This window comes from Trematomus bernacchii, unplaced genomic scaffold, assembly GCF_902827165.1.
Source record: "Trematomus bernacchii unplaced genomic scaffold, fTreBer1.1, whole genome shotgun sequence".
NCBI lineage: Eukaryota > Metazoa > Chordata > Actinopteri > Perciformes > Nototheniidae > Trematomus > Trematomus bernacchii.
The window spans coordinates 19,811,101-19,833,389 of NW_022987714.1; the positions used below are offsets into that span (position 1 = coordinate 19,811,101).

The 22,289-nt window shown below is 43.3% G+C and overlaps 1 protein-coding gene across 1 annotated transcript in view; it reads right to left on the reverse strand.

The window, feature by feature from the left end:
• ripor1 (RHO family interacting cell polarization regulator 1) overlaps window positions 1-22,289 on the reverse strand; it is a 67,111-nt gene that overhangs the window by 12,560 nt on the left and 32,262 nt on the right. The window contains 7 exon segments of the mRNA XM_034141783.1: window positions 48-183; window positions 592-703; window positions 2,276-2,412; window positions 8,012-8,396; window positions 8,398-8,598; window positions 9,373-9,542; window positions 14,346-14,465. Of these exon segments, the coding sequence (XP_033997674.1) occupies window positions 48-183; window positions 592-703; window positions 2,276-2,412; window positions 8,012-8,396; window positions 8,398-8,598; window positions 9,373-9,542; window positions 14,346-14,465 (1,261 nt within the window).

A 22,289-nucleotide genomic window follows, 5' to 3' on the forward strand; every position in this document is an offset into this window, starting at 1 on the left:
ACACACAGAGAGAACAGGGCCACATAGATATAAAGACTGCAGCTGACCTTCAGCAGGCTGTCTGAAGCGCCTCGGGTTGTCCTTGGCGATGCGTCGGATGGTTTCGAGGACTTGAGCCTCCCTCAGCAGTCTGTCCAAGGCGTACATCTCTCCACAGCGCAGGGGACCAAACATACCCAGACACTGCAGACATAACGTCACATATAACATGAGAAGATGAATATCATATAGTTTTAATGTAGGTGTTATAGAGTAGGTTTCCTGGGGAATGGACAAATCTAATAGTGTAATAGGTTACAAAGACACTTTACTTCCTTTTGAAAAAGTTATGCCATACACTATTAATTCTTCAAATGATCATGCTACATAACCAGAGGTACTATGTATCTATAATTTGTATTCTTATAAACCTTGTGTGAACTTTTATCTTTACTGTCCTGTATTTCAATTTCTTTCCATAGCAGGTATCTCTGCTAAGCTGGAACCTTGACGGACAAAATTAGAGGAACATATGTCACACCAGCATGTGAGGCAGCCAGAGACCTCCCTCTGACTGAGACATGACAAACGGCAGTGTAGCAGCTCTCTTACCAGCAGCTGGGGGCTGCACTTGTTGAGGTGGACCACCAGGGCGCAGTCTAACGTGGTGCAGCCTGTGGTGAGGGGGGAGGGGGGGCTGTCCCAGCCTCTGTCCTGCAGAGACCTGAACACACAGGAGGAATTTTTAATAAGATCCACGGTGTTGAGGGAGGCTTCCATCAACTCTGCTGGGGTCAGGGGTCAACTGGATGGAGCCTCTGAAGGCTCAATGAGATGGCAAGCAGTGTGTGACTGCTTGTCATCAAGCCAAGAAAATACATCATCATAGAGTCATATATTGAGTTGGTTTTGTTCTTTTGAGGAAGGCTTTTCCAGCTCTGCGCTATAGTGACGGTACCACACAGCTCCACTAGATGGCAGCAAGACACTTTATTTACAATGAGATTATTCTGTACCAGGAGAGAGATTTTACTGTCCCCTACCCACATCCACTCCATTACAGTGAACTTCGTCTGCAGTCACACTCACAGCTGAACGAAGCTCCCTTCTTTCAGATAGAGGGTGTAAAAACAGCAGCAAGCTTTGGGACGAACTCCCCTCTCTCCAGCAGAAACAGGAAATGCCGTAACTTTTCGTAACAACGGTTCCAAATCAGCATGTCTTGTATCAATAAATTATAACTAGAATACAATTCTCAAAATCTTTAATGATGTCTCTTTTTTGTTTTAAAGTCTGATGTTTATGTTTGTGTTTGATGACGGACACACACAGCGTTGGTCAGCTTTAGTAGCAGGTAAAGGACCGATGCAAGCTGGCGCGTTTCCACTACAGCGCGGAGCCCCGTTTAAGAGAGCTGTGACGTCAGTGGCCCGTCTTTGGTTGTGTTTCCACTTGGCCTAGTACCGGCTAGCGGGTCCTAATTCACAGTTTTTCTGGCCCCATAAAATCGCGGGTCTAGGGCCAGAGACAACGAGGCTGAGTCGGGCTGAGTATGCTAAACTAGAGAGAGAATCGCTGGCAAGGGGGCTACAACTACAACAAGATGAACATATTTGACCGTGATTTAATTGTAATACACGTTTCAAAATGATGCCGAAGTAACAACATACTGATACCGGTTAGTAAAAACCATGAATTAATGCTTTGACAAGTCTGCAGACAGACGGCAGGCGAAAAACCTTTTAAAATGCGTGTTTTCTAAATGGAGATCGGCTAAGCTAACGCAGTATATGCTCCGACCGTCCACACTCACAACAACGGCCTATACAGACATAAATAAACCAGCGACTGTATTCGCCATGACACAGACAGTCTATGGTTTGTACTTGTTTAACTTTTGTCTAGTTTCTGAACAGATATGAGGAGCTGTGAGCTCTGAGTGCTAACAGCTAACGGCTGTGTTGTTTTTCTGGGGTTCTCATTGAAGATGACGTCACGGCTCCGCCTACACTGTGTTACTATAGATACTACCCCAGTTCCTAAACTGTAATGGAAATGCGCCATAAAGTGAGCCAGTCCTAACGAGGCCCAGCCATACCGAGCGAGGCCGTGTAGTGGAAATGCGCCATTAGAGGGCTTGATAACCCACTCTCCCTCCACACTTGTTGGTCTGGAACAGCACTCAATGGAGTGGAAGTGTGTAGGGGTGGGGTGTAGGGGGCGGTTTGGAACTGGGCCTGGATGTGGATTTACTATTAACAAACACATATAAAAAACACAGTTTGTGAGCTCTGACCTGCCACTTCTGCTCCTCTTCTCTCCTCTCTCCTCCTCCTCCTCCTCACAGTCAGACGTGTTGAGGAAGTCAAAGCTGCACAGAGCTGTTTCCACGGTGAGGCTGACCACGCTGGGGGAGCGGCTGTGCCTCCCGCCCTACACACACACACACACACACACACACACACACACACACACACACACACACACACACACACACACACACACACACACACACACACACACACACCACACACACACACACACACACACACACACACACACACACACACACACACACACACACACACACACACACACACACACACACACACACACACACATTAGATTTCATTTAGCTCAACCATGAAACTCAGAACAGCGAGAAACCTGAAATAACTTTTGCTTCAAATAAGCCAAACCATTTTATGCACTGAGTTTTAATGGCCAATGTGCAGTTGAAACAGTTCAGTCTTAAGATGTGAAGACTTTCTGCTGTTCTAGAAAATGTCTTTAGATGCCCACAATAGTTAAAGCTGAGCATGCACACACTCATTAACAACATTTGCCAAGTTAATTAGTGAGCCACATCTTACAGTGAAAATATAAAACTGTCATATCTCTTGTCTGACTTGGTTGGATAAACTGTGTTAAGGCAGGTCAGTGGTTCAGTTCCCAGCCCAGCAGTCGACATGTGTCCTTGGGCAAGAGACTTTACCGTAAATTGATAAAAGCATCAGTGAAATAACGGTGAATTTCAACTTTATAACCAACTTAAACATATCACTTTTTGAAAGTCACTTTACACATAGGTGGTGAATTATTCTAGGAGACTTTAACATCAACTGGAATGACAAACAAAATAGAAAGAGCTTAAAACGGATCATGGATAATCACAACTTAATACAACTAATGGATAAACCGACTAGAATAACCAAAACCTCCAAGACTATGATAGATTTATTATTTACAAACAAAGCTGAGAGAATAGTTAAAACCTACAACTTCCTGACTGGTCTTTCTGACCATAATCTTATTCTTTTTACCAGGAAACTCACAAAAAAAAGGTTCATGGCCACACCTAAAACCCCTGCCTTGGGTTCTCGCTTCATCCCCAAAAACCTGCAACAACGTTTTATGGATGCAGTGAAAATGATTGATTGGGGAAACATCCACTGATATCCACTGATAAACAGAAATTCACTCATGCTCGCAACAAGGTAACACAAACAATAAGACAGGCTAAAGCAAACTTTTTCATCAATATAATTGAAGGTGCGAAAGGTAACGGTAAAAAAGTTTGGCAAATCTTAAATAAACTATTAGGTAAACATACCAAACAGGAAAATAATGCTCTAGAATTAAAAATCAATGATTCCCTGATAAAAGACCCTGCAGTGTTGGCCAGCTCTCTCAATGAGTATTTCTTAAATAGTGCTTTGGACATCACAAAGCTCTTCTCGCCATCTGGGGTTTCACCCAGCCCGACTGTGGATACACACCCCGTTTTTGACCTGGAGGAAACCACAGAGGCTGAGGTAAAAAATATAATCTTAGGGTTAAGAGGTTCTAAGGCTAGGGATGCAGATGATTTAGACATCAACTTTATAAAAACACATATCGACGGTCTAATAAAACCAATTACTATGCTAGTGAATCAATCTATCAGCACAAGGGAAGTTCCATCGTCCTGGAAGGTGGCCACGGTGACACCAATTTTAAATCTGGGGATAAGGCAATGAGGTTTAAGCGTGCCGTGCCGTGCCGCGCCGCGCCGTGCCGTGCCGTGCCCGTTTTTGGTTGCGTTTCCACTAGGCGTAGTACCGGCTAGCGGGTACTATTTCACAGTTTTTCTGGCCCCATAAAATCGAGGTTCTTAGCGGGCTAACAACCAGGCTGAGTCGGGTATGCTAAACTAGAGAGAGAATCGCTGGCAAGGGGGCTACAACTACAACAAGATGAACATATTTGACCGTGATTTAATTGTAATACACGTTTCAAAATGATGCCGAAGTAACAACATACTGATACCGGTTAGTAAAAACCATGAATTAATGGTTTGACAAGTCTGCAGACAGACAGCAGGCGAAAAACCTTTTAAAATGCGTATTTTCTAAATGGAGATCGGCTAAGCTAACGCAGTATATGCTCCGACCGTCCACACTCACAACAACGGCCTATACAGACATAAATAAACCAGCGACTGTATTCGCCATGACACAGACAGTCTGTGTTTGTACTTGTTTAACTTTTGTCTAGTTTCTGAACAGATAGGAGGAGCTGTGAGCTTGAGTGCTAACAGCTAACGGCTGATGTTGTTTTTCTGTGGTTCGCATTGATGATGACGTCACGGCTCCGCCTACACTGCGTTACTATAGTTACTGCCCCAGCTACTAAACTGTAATGGAAACACAGCATAAAGTGAGTCTGGCCTAACAAGGCCTAACAAGGCCTAACAAGGCCTAACCATACCGTACTAAGCCGAGCGAGGCCCTGCAATGGAAATACGCCATATGATAGCTGAGAAATGGGTGTCAAAACTAATCACCAAACATTTAGATAAAGGTTTCGCTCCACTCCACCCAATGCAGTTTGGTTTTCGTGCTCACCACTCACTGAGACAGCTAACTGTGTCTTTGTGGAAAAGGTTAAATGTATGTTGGACACGAGCCCATATGTAGGTGCTGTCTTCCTTGATCTCAGGAAGGCATTTGACACTGTTGACCACCAAGTGCTCCTTACAAAGCTGACGTATTTCAATTTTTTGGCAGTTTCAATACATTGGTTCAAATCTTACTTATCGAACAGAAAACAGTGTGTTTTGGTCAACGGTGCCAAATCGCCCTACCTTGTCAACCCTGTTAGGGTTCCACAAGGTTCCATTCTTGGACTGTTACTTTTTTCACTGTACATTAATGACTTGCCTAATGTATGTCCTGAGTTGAATGTGCAAATGTATGCCGATGATGCGGTCATCTTTATACACGGGGAAAAGACTGAAATAATCTCATCTTGTCTCTCAAATGCTTTGGACAAGGTTCAACACTGGCTGAACATTTGCTTATAGTTAAACGTAAAAAAACAAACAGTATGCATGATGTTCAGTAAACGACCAGTCAAAATCGAAGGATCCAACGTGTTTTTAAACGGAGCAGAAATAGAACTAGTCTCCCACTTGGTATCTTGGAGTCATACTGGACTCGAACTTGACTTTTAAGAAACCTATTAAGAAAGTATCCAATACCATTAAATTCAACTTGCAACATTTTAAACAAATCAGACCTTTCTTAACTGTCAATGCTGCAAAGTCATACCTCCACTGTATGATTCTATCCCACATTGAATACTGTTTGACAAACTGGTCGTTTGCTTGTGCCACAAACCTGAAACCAATAGAACAGCTGTACAAGAGAGCTATCAAGGTGTTTGACAGAAAGCCAAATTCATACCACCACTGTACCATCCTTGAGAAACACAATTTCTTGAGTTTTGACCATTTTAAGTCTTTTAAAAGTATGTGTTTTTTTTTATAAATGTTTACATGGACTGGCCCCCCCTCCCTTAGGGGAATTCATCCACAAAAAGACACTGGACGCTGCACTAGGTCAGAAACCAGAGGAGACTGTGAAGTCCACCACAGACGGACCCACTTTTGGACAAAATGTCCTCTCCTTTAAAGGCAGCTCATTGTGGAATAGCCTCCCTACTGAGATACGGGATTGTCCCACTCTCAATAGCTTCAAAGGTCAACTCAAAGAATGGTTGAGAAACAAACAGACGTGCAATCACCATAAATGCACTTTAACACAGGGGTATCTTCTATTGCACTTTATATGTCGTTGCTGCTATATTGTACTGCCATGTGGTAAATACTTGTGTATGTACTTGCTCTTTTTGCATATCATGTATTTGTTTTGTGCTATGTTTATAAATGTCATGTTCTTAAATGTTTTATGTGAGGGATGGAAATGAGCTCAAAGCTCAAATCCGGCATATTTACACTTGACGCATTATTTTGTTTTAAAGCTCCCATGTCATGCTTTTCCGGTTATTACCCGTCCCCTTGTGTGTTATGAAGGTTTTTATGCATGTAAACGGTGTGCAGAGTCAAAACCCTCAAAGTACACCCTGTAGCGAGTAAAACTCTAACACAGAAAATACCTCCCCAAAACGCCTCGTTGGAGATACGTCACTGCCCATTTGAGTCTTCCATTTCGTTCCGGGTACGGCATGATGTCAAGCGGTACCCGGAACGAAATGGACCAATCCCGAAGAGCCGTTACGTTACGTCCGCGGAGCCGTTACGTTAAGCCCCCGCTGATTGGTCCAAATTAACCAATCCACGGACTTCCTCACACACACATCTGTGTGCAGGGAGCAGGCAGCTCAGCTGATTTCTCCTCCCTGGCTGCAGGCTGATAACAGACAGTTGGGATCGCAGCAAAATTCTCTCTGCAGACCCATTCTCACAGCGTTTATCAACCTTTTTCTTACTCAATATCAAGCCACACTTATTGTTTTTACTTCGGATGTGAGTTTGTGTGTGCTCAGGATGAGTTTGGCTGTGTTTCGCTATGTATCCTAAACAAGGAAACAACACCTCCACGGAGCTCAGCGCGATTCACAACGTGAACACACTGTGCTCACAGGGAGGGTGGGGGCTGGAGCTATTGGAGCTACAACGAGCCGTTAAAGGCAGATAGTGAAATTCAGTGAATACACGTAGTTTACAGAGATGCTGTATGAGAAACCAATGTGAGTTTGGAAAATTGCACAATATAAATCTATTCTAGTAGACCTCAACAATGGAATTATGATCAGTGGAAATGGCCATGACACCTCTCCTTTAAGTGTTCATTAATGTGTATTGTCCCTGTCAAATAAACGATTAAATGAAATGAAATGAAATATTATACCTAATAATATATAATAAAAACATTCTTCTACCAGCATTATTGATGCTTTCTTTCTTCTATTAAGATCCCTATTAGCACAAGCATTAGCAGTAGGTATCTTCCTGGGGTCCACAGACACACAGTCAAACACAACCACTATAACCACATAAACCCAACAAATTTAAACAAAATTATCTAGTTTAATTAAAGGTGGGGTATGTAATTTTGCAGAAACCAGCTCGAGTGCGCTAGAATTTGAAAGTACACAACCGGAAAAAATCTGCCTATTCCTTCAGACTTCCTTACAGAGCCCCTCCTCCAACACACACGAACGCGCACATGACATCAATAGATATATTTTCAAAAAAAGTCCTACAGTCCAAGAAAATGTGATTTAAAAAAAAAGAATAGATTAAAAAAATAAAAGCATGTCTGTGCTTATACAGTAGGTGCCTTCAAAAATGTAAACCTGTTATTAATAAATTAATAAAGACTGTTTATTAGAATTCTACAGAACATAAATCCAGACAATTTTCCTTGGGCAAGATACTTTAGTCACTTTGAATAAAAGCATCAGCGCAATATCTGAGATAAGCGAAAACCTGTTGATTATATTAATCAGGCAATAGTTAAAACTTTCTAACCAACCTACTCATTTTGAATGTTATTTTAAACAAAGATGGTGATATTATACCCAATAATATATACAAAAAAACATTTTCTTTGAGCCTTCATTGATCTTACTTTTATGATAAATATTATAATGGTCTCTTCAGAGTCAGGAGCATTTGTTTTTGCAATTAAAGTAAAGTTTTTAGCTACCCTCCCCCCTGTGGAAGCATCTCTAAGCTCCGCCCCACCTTGAGTGTGACCTGCAGCAGCTTCAGCTCCTGCTCCAGCAGCTGCAGCTCGGGGAACTGTCCTCTGTAATCATCCATGGAGGAGACCACGGCTGTCAGGGCGTCCTCCAGCCCACTGTCCACCGGACCCCCGCTCCCCCTGGATGGAGACTCTGCCCCCGGGGTCTCCTCCTCCACCGACACCCACCGCGCCACGTACGTCACGTCCCCGCTCTCTGGGCGTATGTCTGGCTGTGTGTGTGTTTCTGAGTCCACTGGTTCAGAGGAGTGTGTGTCCTGTTGGTCTGTGGCATTGTCAGCCGTTGTGTTCTCGTCTGTGGGGGGGGTTCTGCTCTGCACCTCCATCTCTATGTCAGTGATGGAGATCCCGGAGGTGGGAGACACCCCCCCCTCCGGACTGGACCGCCCTGTCCGTCAGCACGATGCCGTCGGCGCTGCTCTCACTGATGTGGCTCAGGGAGCGGGAGTAGCTGCGGGGGGGGTGGCTGTTGGTCACCCTCCCATCATCTGTTGCTATCGGAGACCGCTTCCCTGAATCCTCTTCCTCACTGTCAGCTTTTGTCGTCACAGCGACTGACTCCTCTTCCCTGTAAATCAGATCATATCTCAGTTTGTTTTAGTTCAGATAAAACACATATCATTCTTAATTCTTTATTTCCTCATTAGGTTCTCCATTAGCACTAGCATTAGCAATAGGTATCTTCCTGGGGTCCACACACACACACACACACACACACACAACACACACACAACACAACACACACACACACACACCACACACACACACACACACACACACACACACACACACACACACACACACACACACACACACACACACACACACACACACACACACACACACACACACACACACACACACACACACACACACACACACACACACACACACACACACACACACACACACACACACACACACACACAGTCAAACAGACACACTATAACCACATAAACACAACAAACGTAAAACAAACTTATCTCATATAACTAAGTAAGGAAGTACAGAAGAGAAACGAAAGTATCATCCTTTCATCATCAAGCCGTACCATTATTAAGCCAAAAACGACATTAACAAACAGAAACATACAATTCTTGGAAAAATGTTCACAAAAAATAAATCATGGGATTCATGGTCCTTTGTCTCAAGTCCTTGTCTGAAAAAAATCCTTAAATTGTGTAATTATCTATGCCGCGTTTTATTCACTTCCAAGAAAATGTTTTTCAAAAATAATAAAAAGTAAAAAAGAATAATACATCAAATAATAATAATAATACCAAAATAAGTAAACCTATTCGACTGAAAATCTTAATTGTACAGAACCAGAGTGCCGCTGTACCTGCTGCTCGGTGCTGGTCGTGCAGACGTGTGGGGGTCCTCACTGACGGGGCTGATTTTGTGGGTGGAGTTTGGAGTTGAAGAGGAGTCTCTTGGGCAGAATGAAATGTCTGGTTGAGGGGAAAAAGTCCCGCCTACAGCTGGCTGGATGTCTGGTGTCACCACCACCGTCTGGAGAGAGACAGGGACACGATGAGTCACTGACAGTCAATCTAACACAATAACAACAAAGTCTGTAGCTTCAGTTGTTAGCTAGTGTGATGAACACCCTTTTTATTGTAAAGCCCTTTGGAACTCTTTGAATGCTGTTGTTCAAGGTTCAAGGTTCAAGGTTCTTTATTTGTCATACGAACATAGCTACAGTGTAGTTATGCCGATGAAAATCTTGTGTCACAGGCTTCTCCAACAGTGCAACACAATAACACAGATAAACAGAACAAATATAGTGCAAGTAAATAGTAAATAGTAATACAAAAAGAAAAATAGTTTTAAAAAAGTGAAATAGTGCAATAAGAGTCTATATGCAAGTTATTGAAATAGGATATATAGGTAAATAAATAAATAATTGTAAAATAATGTTTAAGTAGCAGCCAGATGAATATTAGGGATGTTGTTTCAACTGTTCAGGTGTTTAACAGATTTTGCTTCAACAGTTCAGGTGTTTAACAGTCTTATTGCCTGTGGGATGAAACTGTCCCTGAGTCTGGTGGTTTTAGTCCGGATGCTGCGGTAACGCCTGCCAGACGGCAGCAGACAGAACAGTTTGTGGCTGGGGTGATGGGGGTCTTTTATAATCCGGAGGGACTTCTTCCTGAGGCGCTGGGAGTAAAGGTCCTCCATGGATGGCAGCTCCGTCCTGGTGATGTTCTGTGCAGTTTTCACCATCCTCTGTAAAGCCTTACGATTGAGGGCGGTGCAGCTGCCGTACCAGGCCGTGATGCAGCCAGTCAGGATCCTCTCTATGGTGCACCTGTAGAAGGTCAGGATGCTCTCTATGGAGCACCTGTAGAAGGTCAGGATCCTCTCTATGGTGCACCTGTAGAAGGTCAGGATGCTCTCTATGGTGCACCTGTAGAAGGTCAGGATCCTCTCTATGGTGCACCTGTAGAAGGTCAGGATGCTCTCTATGGTGCACCTGTAGAAGGTCAGGATCCTCTCTATGGTGCACCTGTAGAAGGTCAGGATCCTCTCTATGGTGCACCTGTAGAAGGTCAGGATCCTCTCTATGGTGAACCTGTAGAAGGTCAGGATGCTCTCTATGGTGCACCTGTAGAAGGTCAGGATGCTCTCTATGGTGCACCTGTAGAAGGTCAGGATCCTCTCTATGGTGCACCTGTAGAAGGTCAGGATCCTCTCTATGGTGCACCTGTAGAAGGTCAGGATCCTCTCTATGGTGAACCTGTAGAAGGTCAGGATGCTCTCTATGGTGCACCTGTAGAAGGTCAGGATGCTCTCTATGGTGCACCTGTAGAAGGTCAGGATGCTCTCTATGGTGCACCTGTAGAAGGTCAGGATACTCTCTATGGTGCACCTGTAGAAGGTCAGGATGCTCTCTATGGTGCACCTGTAGAAGGTCAGGATCCTCTCTCTGGTGCACCTGTAGAAGGTCAGGATCCTCTCTATGGTGCACCTGTAGAAGTTGCAGAGTATCCTGGAGTCCATGTTGAACCTCCTCAGCCTGCGGAGGAAGAAGAGCCGCTGTCTAGCTTTTTTGGTGATGGTATTAGTGTGATGAGTCCATGTCAGGTCCTCAGTGATGTGGACACAGAGGAACCTGAAGCTGCTGACTCTCTCCACCGTAGTCCCATTGATGGCGATGGGGGCGTGTCCCTCTCTCTGCTGCTTCCTGTAATCCACAATCAGCTCCTTGGTTTTGCTGACGTTGAGATGGAGGTTGTCATCCTGGCACCAAGATGTCAGGTTTTCGACCTCCTCTCTGTACGCCGTCTCGTCGCCGTCGGTGATCCGGCCGATGACTAGGTGTCGTCAGCAAACTTCACGATGGTGTTGGAGCTGTGTGTGATCATGCAGTCGTGTGTGAACAGGGAGTAGAGGAGAAGGCTGAGCACGCAGCCTTGGATATATTAGATTCTATTGGTTTCCGTCAGAGTGTAAATAAACCAACCCACTGTTATAATCACACTCTCGACCTTGTTCTGACTTATGGTATTGAAATTGAGCAACTATTAGTCAAACCGCATAATCCTGCTTTATCCGACCATTTCTTAGTAACTTTTGAAGTACTGTTACTAGACTACAAACCATTAGTCAAAAGCTCCTGCAGCAGAAACCTATCTGTTAGTGCTAGAGCCAAATTTAGGGAAGAGATTCCATCAATACTTAACTCGATAGCATGTCTGCATGTAAGGGAGGAAACTTATACAAAATGTACACCACCCCAAATTGATCATGTTGTTGATAGTGCTACAGGTGCCCTAGACTCTGTTGCTCCTATGAAAAAGAAGAAAATAAAACAACATAGACTAGCTCCATGGCATAATGCCGAAAAATAAAGCAAAAGTCGAGACAACGTGAAAGGATATGGCGTTCCACTAAACTTGAAGAATCTCGTTTAATTTGGCATATTACTCTCAATGAATATAAGAAAGCACTGAGTAAAGCGAGAGCAGCTTACTACTCTTCATTAATAGATGAGAATAAGAATAATGCAAGATTTCTTTTCAGCACTGTAGCCAGGCTGACAGAGAGCCACAGCTCGCAGACACTCCCGCAGCACCCCCCGCTGCTCCTTTGTAGTCTGTCATTGTTCTTAGTCCCACCCACATGTTCCGGGTGTTACAGCCTTTGAAGTCAGATTCCACCTTCTCTTTGTACTGTCTCTTTGCACTGCTGATTGCTCTCCGGAGTTCATACCTAGATTTCCTGTACTCCTCCAAATCTCCAGCTCTGTGCGCGATAGTGCGCGCTTTCAGTTAGCCACGCACCTCGCCGTTTATCCAGGGCTTTTGATTCGGGAATGTCCGTACTGAAACCTTCGGTACCACATCATCGATGCATTTCCCAATGTAGCAGATGACCGTATCCGTGTGTGTGTTGATGTTATTGTCCTCAAACACACTCCAATCCCTAGATGCAAAGCAATCCTGCAGAGCTGAATCTGATTCCTCACTCCATCGCTGTACTGTCCTTGTTATCGGTCTGTCCCGTTTTAGTTTCTGCCTGTAAGCAAGCAGCAGCAGCAGTGAGATGTGGTCTGATTTGCCGAAGGGAGGGCGAGGGAGAGCCCTATATCCATGTCGAAAAGGGGAATAAACATGGTCCAGTATGTTTCCCCCGCGCGTCGGGCAGCTGATGTGTTGAAAGTATCTCGTAGAAATGAAGTTAGTATTATTATGCCGTGCAACAGCGTGTGGATGTGATGTCGCCCCCGCAAGAAACACAAGATGTATGGGAACAAATAACACCATAAATATAAATCGATTTTTTTGTGAATAGTCCCAATTGTTTTGATACATAAATGAGTAAACACATATTGAATGCAGTAGGTTTACTATCATTTCTAAAAAGGGCAGAGAAATGACGTTATCAGAGTCACTCGATGCGTGTGGCCCTGTGTCTCATGTTTAGTTTGCCCCAGTCATGAGTCCAGACAGGAGGGATTCCCCGATCATTCCTGACAGTTTCTCATAAAGGGTGTAACCCCTTTCCAAAACTCCCTACCAACAGTCTGCCTGTATAAGGCTGTGTATATTTTGGCATCCACTGTTCCATTCACCAGAGAAGATTATTGACTTGTATCCCATCCCCATCAAGTACTTTGATTTCCCGCACATGTACTTTCTTTTTGAGCCACTCAAGGCGTTTCCTACAATTGTAGGCAGTATAAACAAATATGAATAGGGGGGGGTTTCACTTACTATATATAGGCTACAGTGGGCATAACGGGAATCTTAAGGGAAAAAGGCGTAGGCTGGTGTGTGCACTGTTTCATAAATCAGAATATGAATTTATTAATACATGTGTAATGTTGAGGGAGGTTGTTAAAAATCACAAAACTCTCCTCCATACTTGCATCACCACCTCAACTGTCAATCAAGTATAGACCACACCCCTACCCTAGCTAATACATCTAGACTTCTAGACTTAGTGGTTATTAAACCCTCAGAGCACCTAAAACAAACAGAGTAAACATTGTAAACAGTGTAACAGTGTGCTCTGTACTGTGACAATTAAATATATCCTAATCCCTGTGGAACATGCCAACAAACACCATCATTTCATTGGCTAATCTGCTTTAGGACAGACTCAGCTCAAAGTGTGTTGATGGCAACAAAGGATGCAGCCTGACAGGAAGTGCTGCTCAGAGCCTAGCATGACTGTTTGCACTTACAAACAGGAAAGGGTCTTTTCTATCTTTGTTTAGAGTGAAATAATGGTATAATAGACGCCAGAGGTTGGAAGTAATTACGTTCACAAGCTACCCTGCAGTATACAAAGTCATTCAAACTAGCTGAACCTTTAACAGCTTTGAGAACACTTTAATGAGCAATCATTATAAAACATATCATATATATTATTCTGAAATGGACCAATCCGCACAATGACTACTTTTACTTTTGCTACTTTAACTATATTTGGATGTTAATACTTTAGTACTTTTATTTTAAACATTTTGATAGCAGAAATGTACTTGTAACAGAGTATTCCTAAACTCTGGTACTTCGACTTTTACTGAAGTACAAGATCTGAGTACTTCTCCCACCTCTGCTCATAGTAAAGTGTAAAAAGGATTCAGTGTAACATAAACTGTTAAATGACAGTCTGAGTGTTTCTACCACCTCTGATAGACGCCTAAATGAGGTGTAGTTTAGGTTGACCAGCCAACAGGAGTTAGTAACATATTCAAAGTGTTCCTTCCACTCTCGATCTAGCTAACCAATCCTTAGGAAAGATAGTGATGAAGTAGATTGAATTATAATAAAGATACAAACACGGGTACATGTTGTGTGTTACCTTATGATGCGCAGAGGTGCGTAGCCCAGACAACCGAGGACTGGAGGAGTCATCAGACGACTCAGAGGAGTTGGACCACGCTGTTCCGTTCTCCATGTCCTCATGACGCCGCAGCATGTTCTGGAAGAGAGCAGCAGTGTAAGGGGGAAGGCTGATGGGATACTGAGAAGGAGCAGATATATCCACATATTCCCTAACTCAGTAGGTAAGTTAGTGGAAGCATTCTGATTTTAGTGTCTGTCAAAGAATTCATTTCAAAATACTGCTTCTAGTTTATAAAGCATTTAATGGTTTAGGGCCAAAATACATTTCTGATCTCCTGATACATTATGAACCATCCAGATCTCTCAGGTCTTCAGGGACTGGTCAGCTTTCTGACCCCAGTCAGAGCTAAACATGGAGAAGTTCAGTTATTATGCTCCAAATATCTGGAACAAACTCCCAGAAACCTGCAGGTCCGCTGCAACTCTTACTACTTTTAAATCCAGGCTGAAGGCTTTTCTTTTTGCTGCTGCTTTTAATTGAACTACTCATATCCAACACTGCACTGTAACTTTTATTCTTGTATTTTTTATGTTTATTTGATTATCTTTGCTTTTTAATGACTGTTTTTAAATGCCATTTTATAATGTGTTACCGCAGCACTATTTCTTAACCTGTTCCACTCTGAGCCTGTTTTTCAGGTCTCAGGCTCGAAAATGACATTCCCAGAACAAATGACCATATCTTCCCTTCTAAAAGGGTTAAATTAATAATCTTTTTTCTCAAAGTAATGATAAACCTGTGAGTTGGATGTAGAAAAGTCAGAATCAATATAGACGTTTTTTTATTTTAAAGAAAATTCAGATTTTACATAGTAAAAAACTGTAAATTACAGTGTCCGTCCACTTTTTTACTTATAGTGAAAACCACCCTTGGATGATGGGTTAGTACAGGGGTTCCCAACCTTTATTGTGCCAAGGACCGGTAGATACATTAAAAAAAAATCGCGGACCGGTTGTCAATTTTAACTGATTTTAATATTTACTCACCACCAGCAGGTAGCAACAGAGGCTAATTGTATGTAACAGCCTGAACAAATACTAGAACAATATGCATCCAAAACATATTAACAAAGTTTAAAAAAGAACCGGTGTTGTTTTTTGGTTTTTCGGAAAACCAAAAAACCGACGTTATTCAGTTTTTAAACCAAAACGGGAAAACAGATAAATCAACGTTTTGGTTGTGTTTGTATGATTTACGGATAATCCAGTGAATGCTGGGAAAACGAGGAGAAGGCGCATTATGTGTGTGTGTGTGTGTGTGTGTGTGTGTGTGTGTGTGTGTGTGTGTGTGTGTGTGTGTGTGTGTGTGTGTGTGTGTGTGTGACACTGGCATTTGTTTTCAGAAGATATTATGATAGTGTCGTTCGTTCCGGTGCACTCCCGACAGCATTTAGCACTACATCGAGATTAAGATTTAACTAATTTATTTTGGGAACAGCCGCATATATGCCGGTGTCGGACACATCATGCGCCTTGGTGACTGACTGGACATCTCCTTCATAAAACTAATAAAAGGGGGAGTAATCGGGCAGTTCGATGTGTGTAGATGTGTGTGTGGTTAACACGTAGCAGCCTGCAGTCACTCTTAAACTGTTCTGATTAAGTTAAACACAGCGAAGGCGGTGCGTAAAAAGGCACAGCTCTTTACCGAGTATACGTCCCGCTGCCTCCTGATGCTGCAGCCATTTCATGAAGGAGGTTTTCCTTCTATAAAATAGCTGCGGGCAGCAGATACCGTGAGAGTCCCGGACATGAATTCATAGATCAAGGCAGACTGGTTTACTCTCCTGTTTTGCCAATCCGGTGCTTAAACAAATAGCTCTACACCCCTGGCCGACATGTCCTTAAAATGAAGTCAGAGTTTGAAATATATCTCAAATAATGTATGCACCACCATTTCCCCACATAAACATAACAGTCTGCAATCAAACGGTTGTCTCCTGTGCGCTCCTCTTCCTACTTGGCGCACCAGTAACATGCTCGTGCGCACAAGAGGCTGAGACCTTAGGCTGAGCCGCCGAATCCCTCGGAACATCATAAAAGCCATTTTCAACGGTTTTCTGGTGAAAGATTAACTAGCTACTGGATGAAATAATATGACTGGTGGCATAGGTGCGAAAATTAAACACTTTTTGAAAAAAAATATTATGATAAAATATTTTTATATATTTATAATTCTGCAAATATTACGATAAACTCACAGCTATTTCACCTCCGCGGCCCGGTACCGGTCCGCGGACCAGGGGAACCCCTGGGTTAGTAGACTAAAAGCTTTAGGAATCCAAAGTACAACATATAATAAGTACCCTGTATCAAGATTGATGCAAAACAAGTGACATTTGACCTTTTTAGAGAGATTTAGCAAAAATAAACCACTTCTGGGGTCATTTGGGTGGATTTTCCATATCTCTGGCCCCCCTTGCTCGATTTTGATGGTTGACACCTCTTTCTGACCGTTAGAGCCAATAGAATTGAAGGGGGAGTGCCCCACACACACACACACGTTGTGAAGAGAAAAGGTGGGGGCTTCGCGCATGTAATTTTCAATCAGAGTGAACCTATCTCTAGCTTTGACATCTGGAAACGGAAAAGCAGTTTTAATGCTTATGGATTATCAGAAATCATTTCAAAGGGACATAGACACATTAGATTAACCTATGGATTAACTTCAGCAGCGTTTTTATCGTTTTAATGCCATTGAAGACCACTTTGGAGAGACTACAGAGCCAAGGTAAAAATGTTAGCATTTTTAGCATTCTAGCGTCACCTGTTTTGATGTCCGTTTTTGCTTATAACGTCGCAAATACGTATAATTCAGTGGTAATGTCGGTGTCAATAAATTCTGTGTCACCTCACAATGTGAATCGATGTGTTGGATGTGGTGAAAAGATGAATAATAAGGTTTTTAATAAGTGATTTTCGGTGCAGTAAGGTGTTAGCATTTTTCGCTCGTTGCTAATTCAGAGGCTCAGTGTTAGCATTGTGGGTTTTCTTTTTAGAAAAAAAAAAAAAATGATCAGTTAGATGAGTTTCTTCCCATTACATGGATATAAATCATTCATAGTTTTATTAAATGAACATGCCCTCAGACACTGTTTCCTGCAAGATGTTGCGGCACTGCCCCGGTACCGGGGTCTCTCGGGCTTAACAGGTTAAGGCTCTTAATGTCTTTCATTTTTGAAAAGCATTTTGAATTGCCTTGTGTTGAAAGGTGCTATATAACTAAACTTGCCTTGCCTTGTCTTAGACCCCGTTTACACGAGAACAAAACGGGTTGTATCCGCATAGTTTATCTTGCGTATAGCCCTTTCATTTACACGAGGCCGTAACAAAACGATAGAAACGGACCCCACAAACGATAACGGGTCCCAAGGTGAATAGATTTGCAAACGAAACGCTCTGGGGGGTCAAACGGCTCCGTGTAATCGCCTCTATACGATCATTTCCTGAAAAAATAACGATAGCCCCGCCTCTCCCCACCTCTGCTGCTGACCCCCGCGTCATTGCTGATGCGTTTCGCCAACAACAACAACAATGGCAGATCACAGGGTTGCTGCTGTGCTCCAGACGCTATTGACCATGATATAGATGTTAGTGCTACATCTACGGTGCTTCTACGAAAACCACAAGCAACAAGTGGACATGGAGAACAACATGAACTACATGTTGCTAAATCCACCGCGCGAATATCAGCCATCTTCTACCTTGTTTGTTTGTTTTGTTTGTGCCTCACACATCCGGGGGGGATCTTATACTCGCTGCTTTTGCTGTATTTTGTGGCGGAAGTTACAGCGCCAGTTACAGGCCCGGCATATGTACTACAGCGTGCCCAGCGCTTTCGAGCGGTCTCGTGTGGAAGTACAGCGCCACTTACAGTCCCGGCATATGTACTACAGCGTTTCCAGCGGTCTCGTGTGAACAGACACGTTAAATTAAACGAATGCCTGTGAACGGAATACTTTTTTGAAAACGCATACTGTGCATAAACGCAAACGTTCCCGTGTAAAGGCAGCCTTACCCCTAGATTCCACCGGGTCCGTCTGCGGCGCGTTACGGGCGCGTTACGGCTGCGCCGCGGTGCTCACGGCGATCGCGGCCACTCTAGTCAATGGGTGTTATTCCACCACACGTGGCGCGTTACGGCTCAGAAGCGTCCCAGAAGCGGCTCGGCGCAGGGCTCCTCTAAAATTAGGATCGAATCCTATTTTTGTCGCGGCGCAGCCGTAACGTAAGGTCGGGCAGGCAGGAAGTGGAACCTTCAGAGCATATATAGCATATATATATAGATATATACACACACACAAACTAATTTTGCAGACCCTATCCCTCCGTAGTCTTTCAAGTAGGAGGAGAAATGCCAGCGTTCTCCTCCGGTTTACAGGCACTGTGTAAATTATATATATAGAATAATTATGATGATGAATGCATTTTTTTACCACTAAAATACAGCAACACATCTTTGATTCATGTCGTTTATAACTGGAATATTACAGTTATTATTAACTTTGTCTGTACAAAGTAGCCTGTCCAGGAAATATGCCCAAATCAACAAAAACTGCGAGCCGGCAGGCAAGACGCTCTGCTTCTGAAATGCTTCTGAAACGCGCCTGGTAGGGTATGACGCCGGAGGAGGCCGGACCAAAACCGCAACGCGGCGCAGACGGACCCGGTGGAATCTAGAGGTTAGACGTTTGAGGAGGTTTGTCGTTGTTGAGATTAATATGCATAAACCAACAGCTGTTTATCCCCCGCAGCGACTGTCCAGACACAGCCCTGACTCCCGCTCTGTGCCTAAAACACTTACATGAGATGATCCCAAAAAGAAAAGTGAATAAACTTATTTTTCCAGAACTACTCTTTTCGTGCCTTTAACATGTCTTTTCATGGTGATACCTATTTTTTTTTTATCACAAACTAGTTAACACCTATCAAGCTGTTTCCAACTGTGCCTTGTTGATAACCCAGCCTTGCATAGAGAGAGCCAAGACTCACTAATACAGAAACATGATTCTGGTTTGGACTGACTGGCGCTGTGGCTCAGGAGGTAGAAGGTGGTCCTCCAATCAGAAGGTCGGAGGTTGGATCGCCTCGCCCCTGCTGTCAGCATGTCCACGTGTCCTTTAGCAAGATATGTAACCCTAAATTGCTCCCGATTGGCCAGTGAGTGTGTGTGAATGTTAGGCTCCCTGAGCAGGTGGCCCCTTGTAAGGCAGCCCCTGTGTGTGAAAGGTGATTGCTGACTTTATTAAATGCACTTTGAGAAGTTGCTAAGAAGTGCTATCCATTTACCATTTGTATTTCAGAGAAATCCATTAACCTGGAAACCTCAATTGTTTTCCATTATTAAAAATCCTGGAGACTACTTGACGAAAAAGCCTTTCTTCCACCCTGGATCGAGGCCAGCTTCAGCAGACTGATTCACTGATCACAGGACAAACTGCTTCACACATCTCACACACTGTCTGTCCCCCCTGATCATTCTCACTGAGTATCACTCTGGGTTCTTCCACTTTGCTGATCAGTCACACTTCACATGCTGTAAACAGCGATCAACTGATGTGTTGGTTTAATTGGAGGGTGTTTCAGATTAAACAATCTGGCAAATACACACTCATTAATTATCTTCAGTTCAGTTTCCACTCTGCTTTGTCCCGTCTACTCTGCTCCACTGACCACATTTTGTAGAAAACTGAGTACCCTGAACAAGAACAACCAACAGAGAACTGATATGCAAACAAGCTGAGTGGACACACTCCCAAGTGTGTGTGAGTTTCAGAAAGTGTAAAGGCCGCTACACACCAACCTGAGACCAAAGAACGCGTACCGAAGGCGTCCCGACTTTTACGTCCGCTACGTCGCCTGCGTCGGCTACGCCGTCCGCCTACGAACACACCGCAAAGACTTCAGTTGACGAGTGGCAATAACTGCCCTTACCAGCAGGCAGCGGTAGTGTGTATTCGTCATTCAAAAGAGGCAACAACCGGAAGACAGACTATACACCAAGAGAAGAAGAACAGACTGCGTGATATAAACAAACAAATAGCGTCTGGGTTCCATTTTCACTCTCTCTCGTCGATCGAAAACATGTAAACATAAAAAATAAACTCTTGCGTCCGGGTGAGATGAAAATGAAAAAGATTAACCGTCTGTGTGTGCCTTCTTAATCGTTTGTTTTGGTTCCTCACTTCCGCTTCGCTTCTCGCTAAGCTGAACAGCCAATCAGAGTGATTTCTTTGTCTCGACTTTCTTTGGCCTCCCGCGGCCGATTCAACATGTTGAATCGACCGCGGGAGGTGTGAAAATGTGCCGTAAAGAGACGACGGTGCGGGACACACCAACCTGAGTAGGGCGCCGCGAATGCCCGACTGCCTCTGACGGCCTCTGACTCCCAAAATCGGGTTGGTGTGTAGCGGCCTTAAATCACACTGAACTGAATATAAACAGAGCAATGTGCTAAATGAATGGACCTGTTTTTAAGCTGCTCTATTGGGAATGTAAGGATTATTTTTCAGTCATCAGTATTGAGTATAAAGTAATATTTAGCAGACTACATTGTTGTAATGGATGGCAGAAGTGTAAAATTCAAACCAAATGCAGAAACAGACGTATGAAATAATAAGTGTGACCCGCACCAATCCAGAAAAACTACGACATTTTCCACATGGTGTTGTGCTGTTCATCAGTCATAATTATCCTATTAGCATAGTGTTGTCACAAGGCCTCAGCGTTCTTCAAACTAAATACACGTTGGATTGTTTAACGCAAACACATTTCACAATGATCAAATACATTGTTTTTCTTTATTGTGACAATCCTGTTATCTCACTGCTGGTGTTTCTTCAGACTGTTTCTCAGATCTCAGCAGTAACTAGGTGAGTACAGTTTATCATCAACATTATCTATCCTTCACAACTACTGCCAAAAGATGTTTCTCTATATTCTTTGCAGTCTTGCAGGTTTTACAGTGTCATAACTCACAATAACTTTCAGAACACTGTCATCCTGCTAAACTGCCTTCAGGACATCCGCAAGTGGAACATTTCCTGCAGCTTAATGCTGATAGGACAGAAATAATGATTACATGGCAAGATGATAGTTCAGTCACCAAAATAACAAACAGTCTTGGTTCTCTGTCCAAAACCCAGTATTGCAGTCATATTTTCTAAACTGTAATCCATAATTTCATCCCCACCTCCAGCCGGTCCAACACTCTGCCGTTAGGATTTTAACTCAGACTAGGAAATATGACGACATCACAGAGATTCTGGCTTCCTCACACTGGCAACCTGTTGCTTTTAGAACCAATTTCATTTAATTTCAAACCTTTATTTAATCAGGTGAATCCCATTGAGATCATCGATCTCATTTTCAAGGGAGACCTGCTGCAAGTAGCTGCAAATCTTAGGATTTTTGTATTAGTTACAAAGCCCTGAGAGGCCTCTCCCCGAGTTATTTGTCAGACCTCTTACTGTTCTATGTCCCTTCTGCAACCTAAGATACTCAGATGTGTCGCTACTGGTCGTTCCAAGTTCCTATATAGGTACTATATACATAAATATATAGCTTTTTGGAGTTTACCCTTTCCTGTAGTGTGTTATATAGGTTTAATGCATGTAAATGGTCTGCAAAGGCTAACATCCCTGTGTTCCCTCCAGAGGGAGTTTTTCTCCCACACTCTTCCCCCCCCTGCCTGAAACGCCTCCATTGGACTCCTTTGTTTAATTCAAGAACATAGTGACATCACTATGTAACACATGTGCATAGTGAATCTACATTCAACACATGGAGACTACTGTTACAGGTTTCTAATGTTCTACACCACTGTCTCTAGTCACTACACCAGTGGCTCCTACATGGTTGGGGGGTTCCAATCATCAGGACTTACTGCACTTGGTCCTGT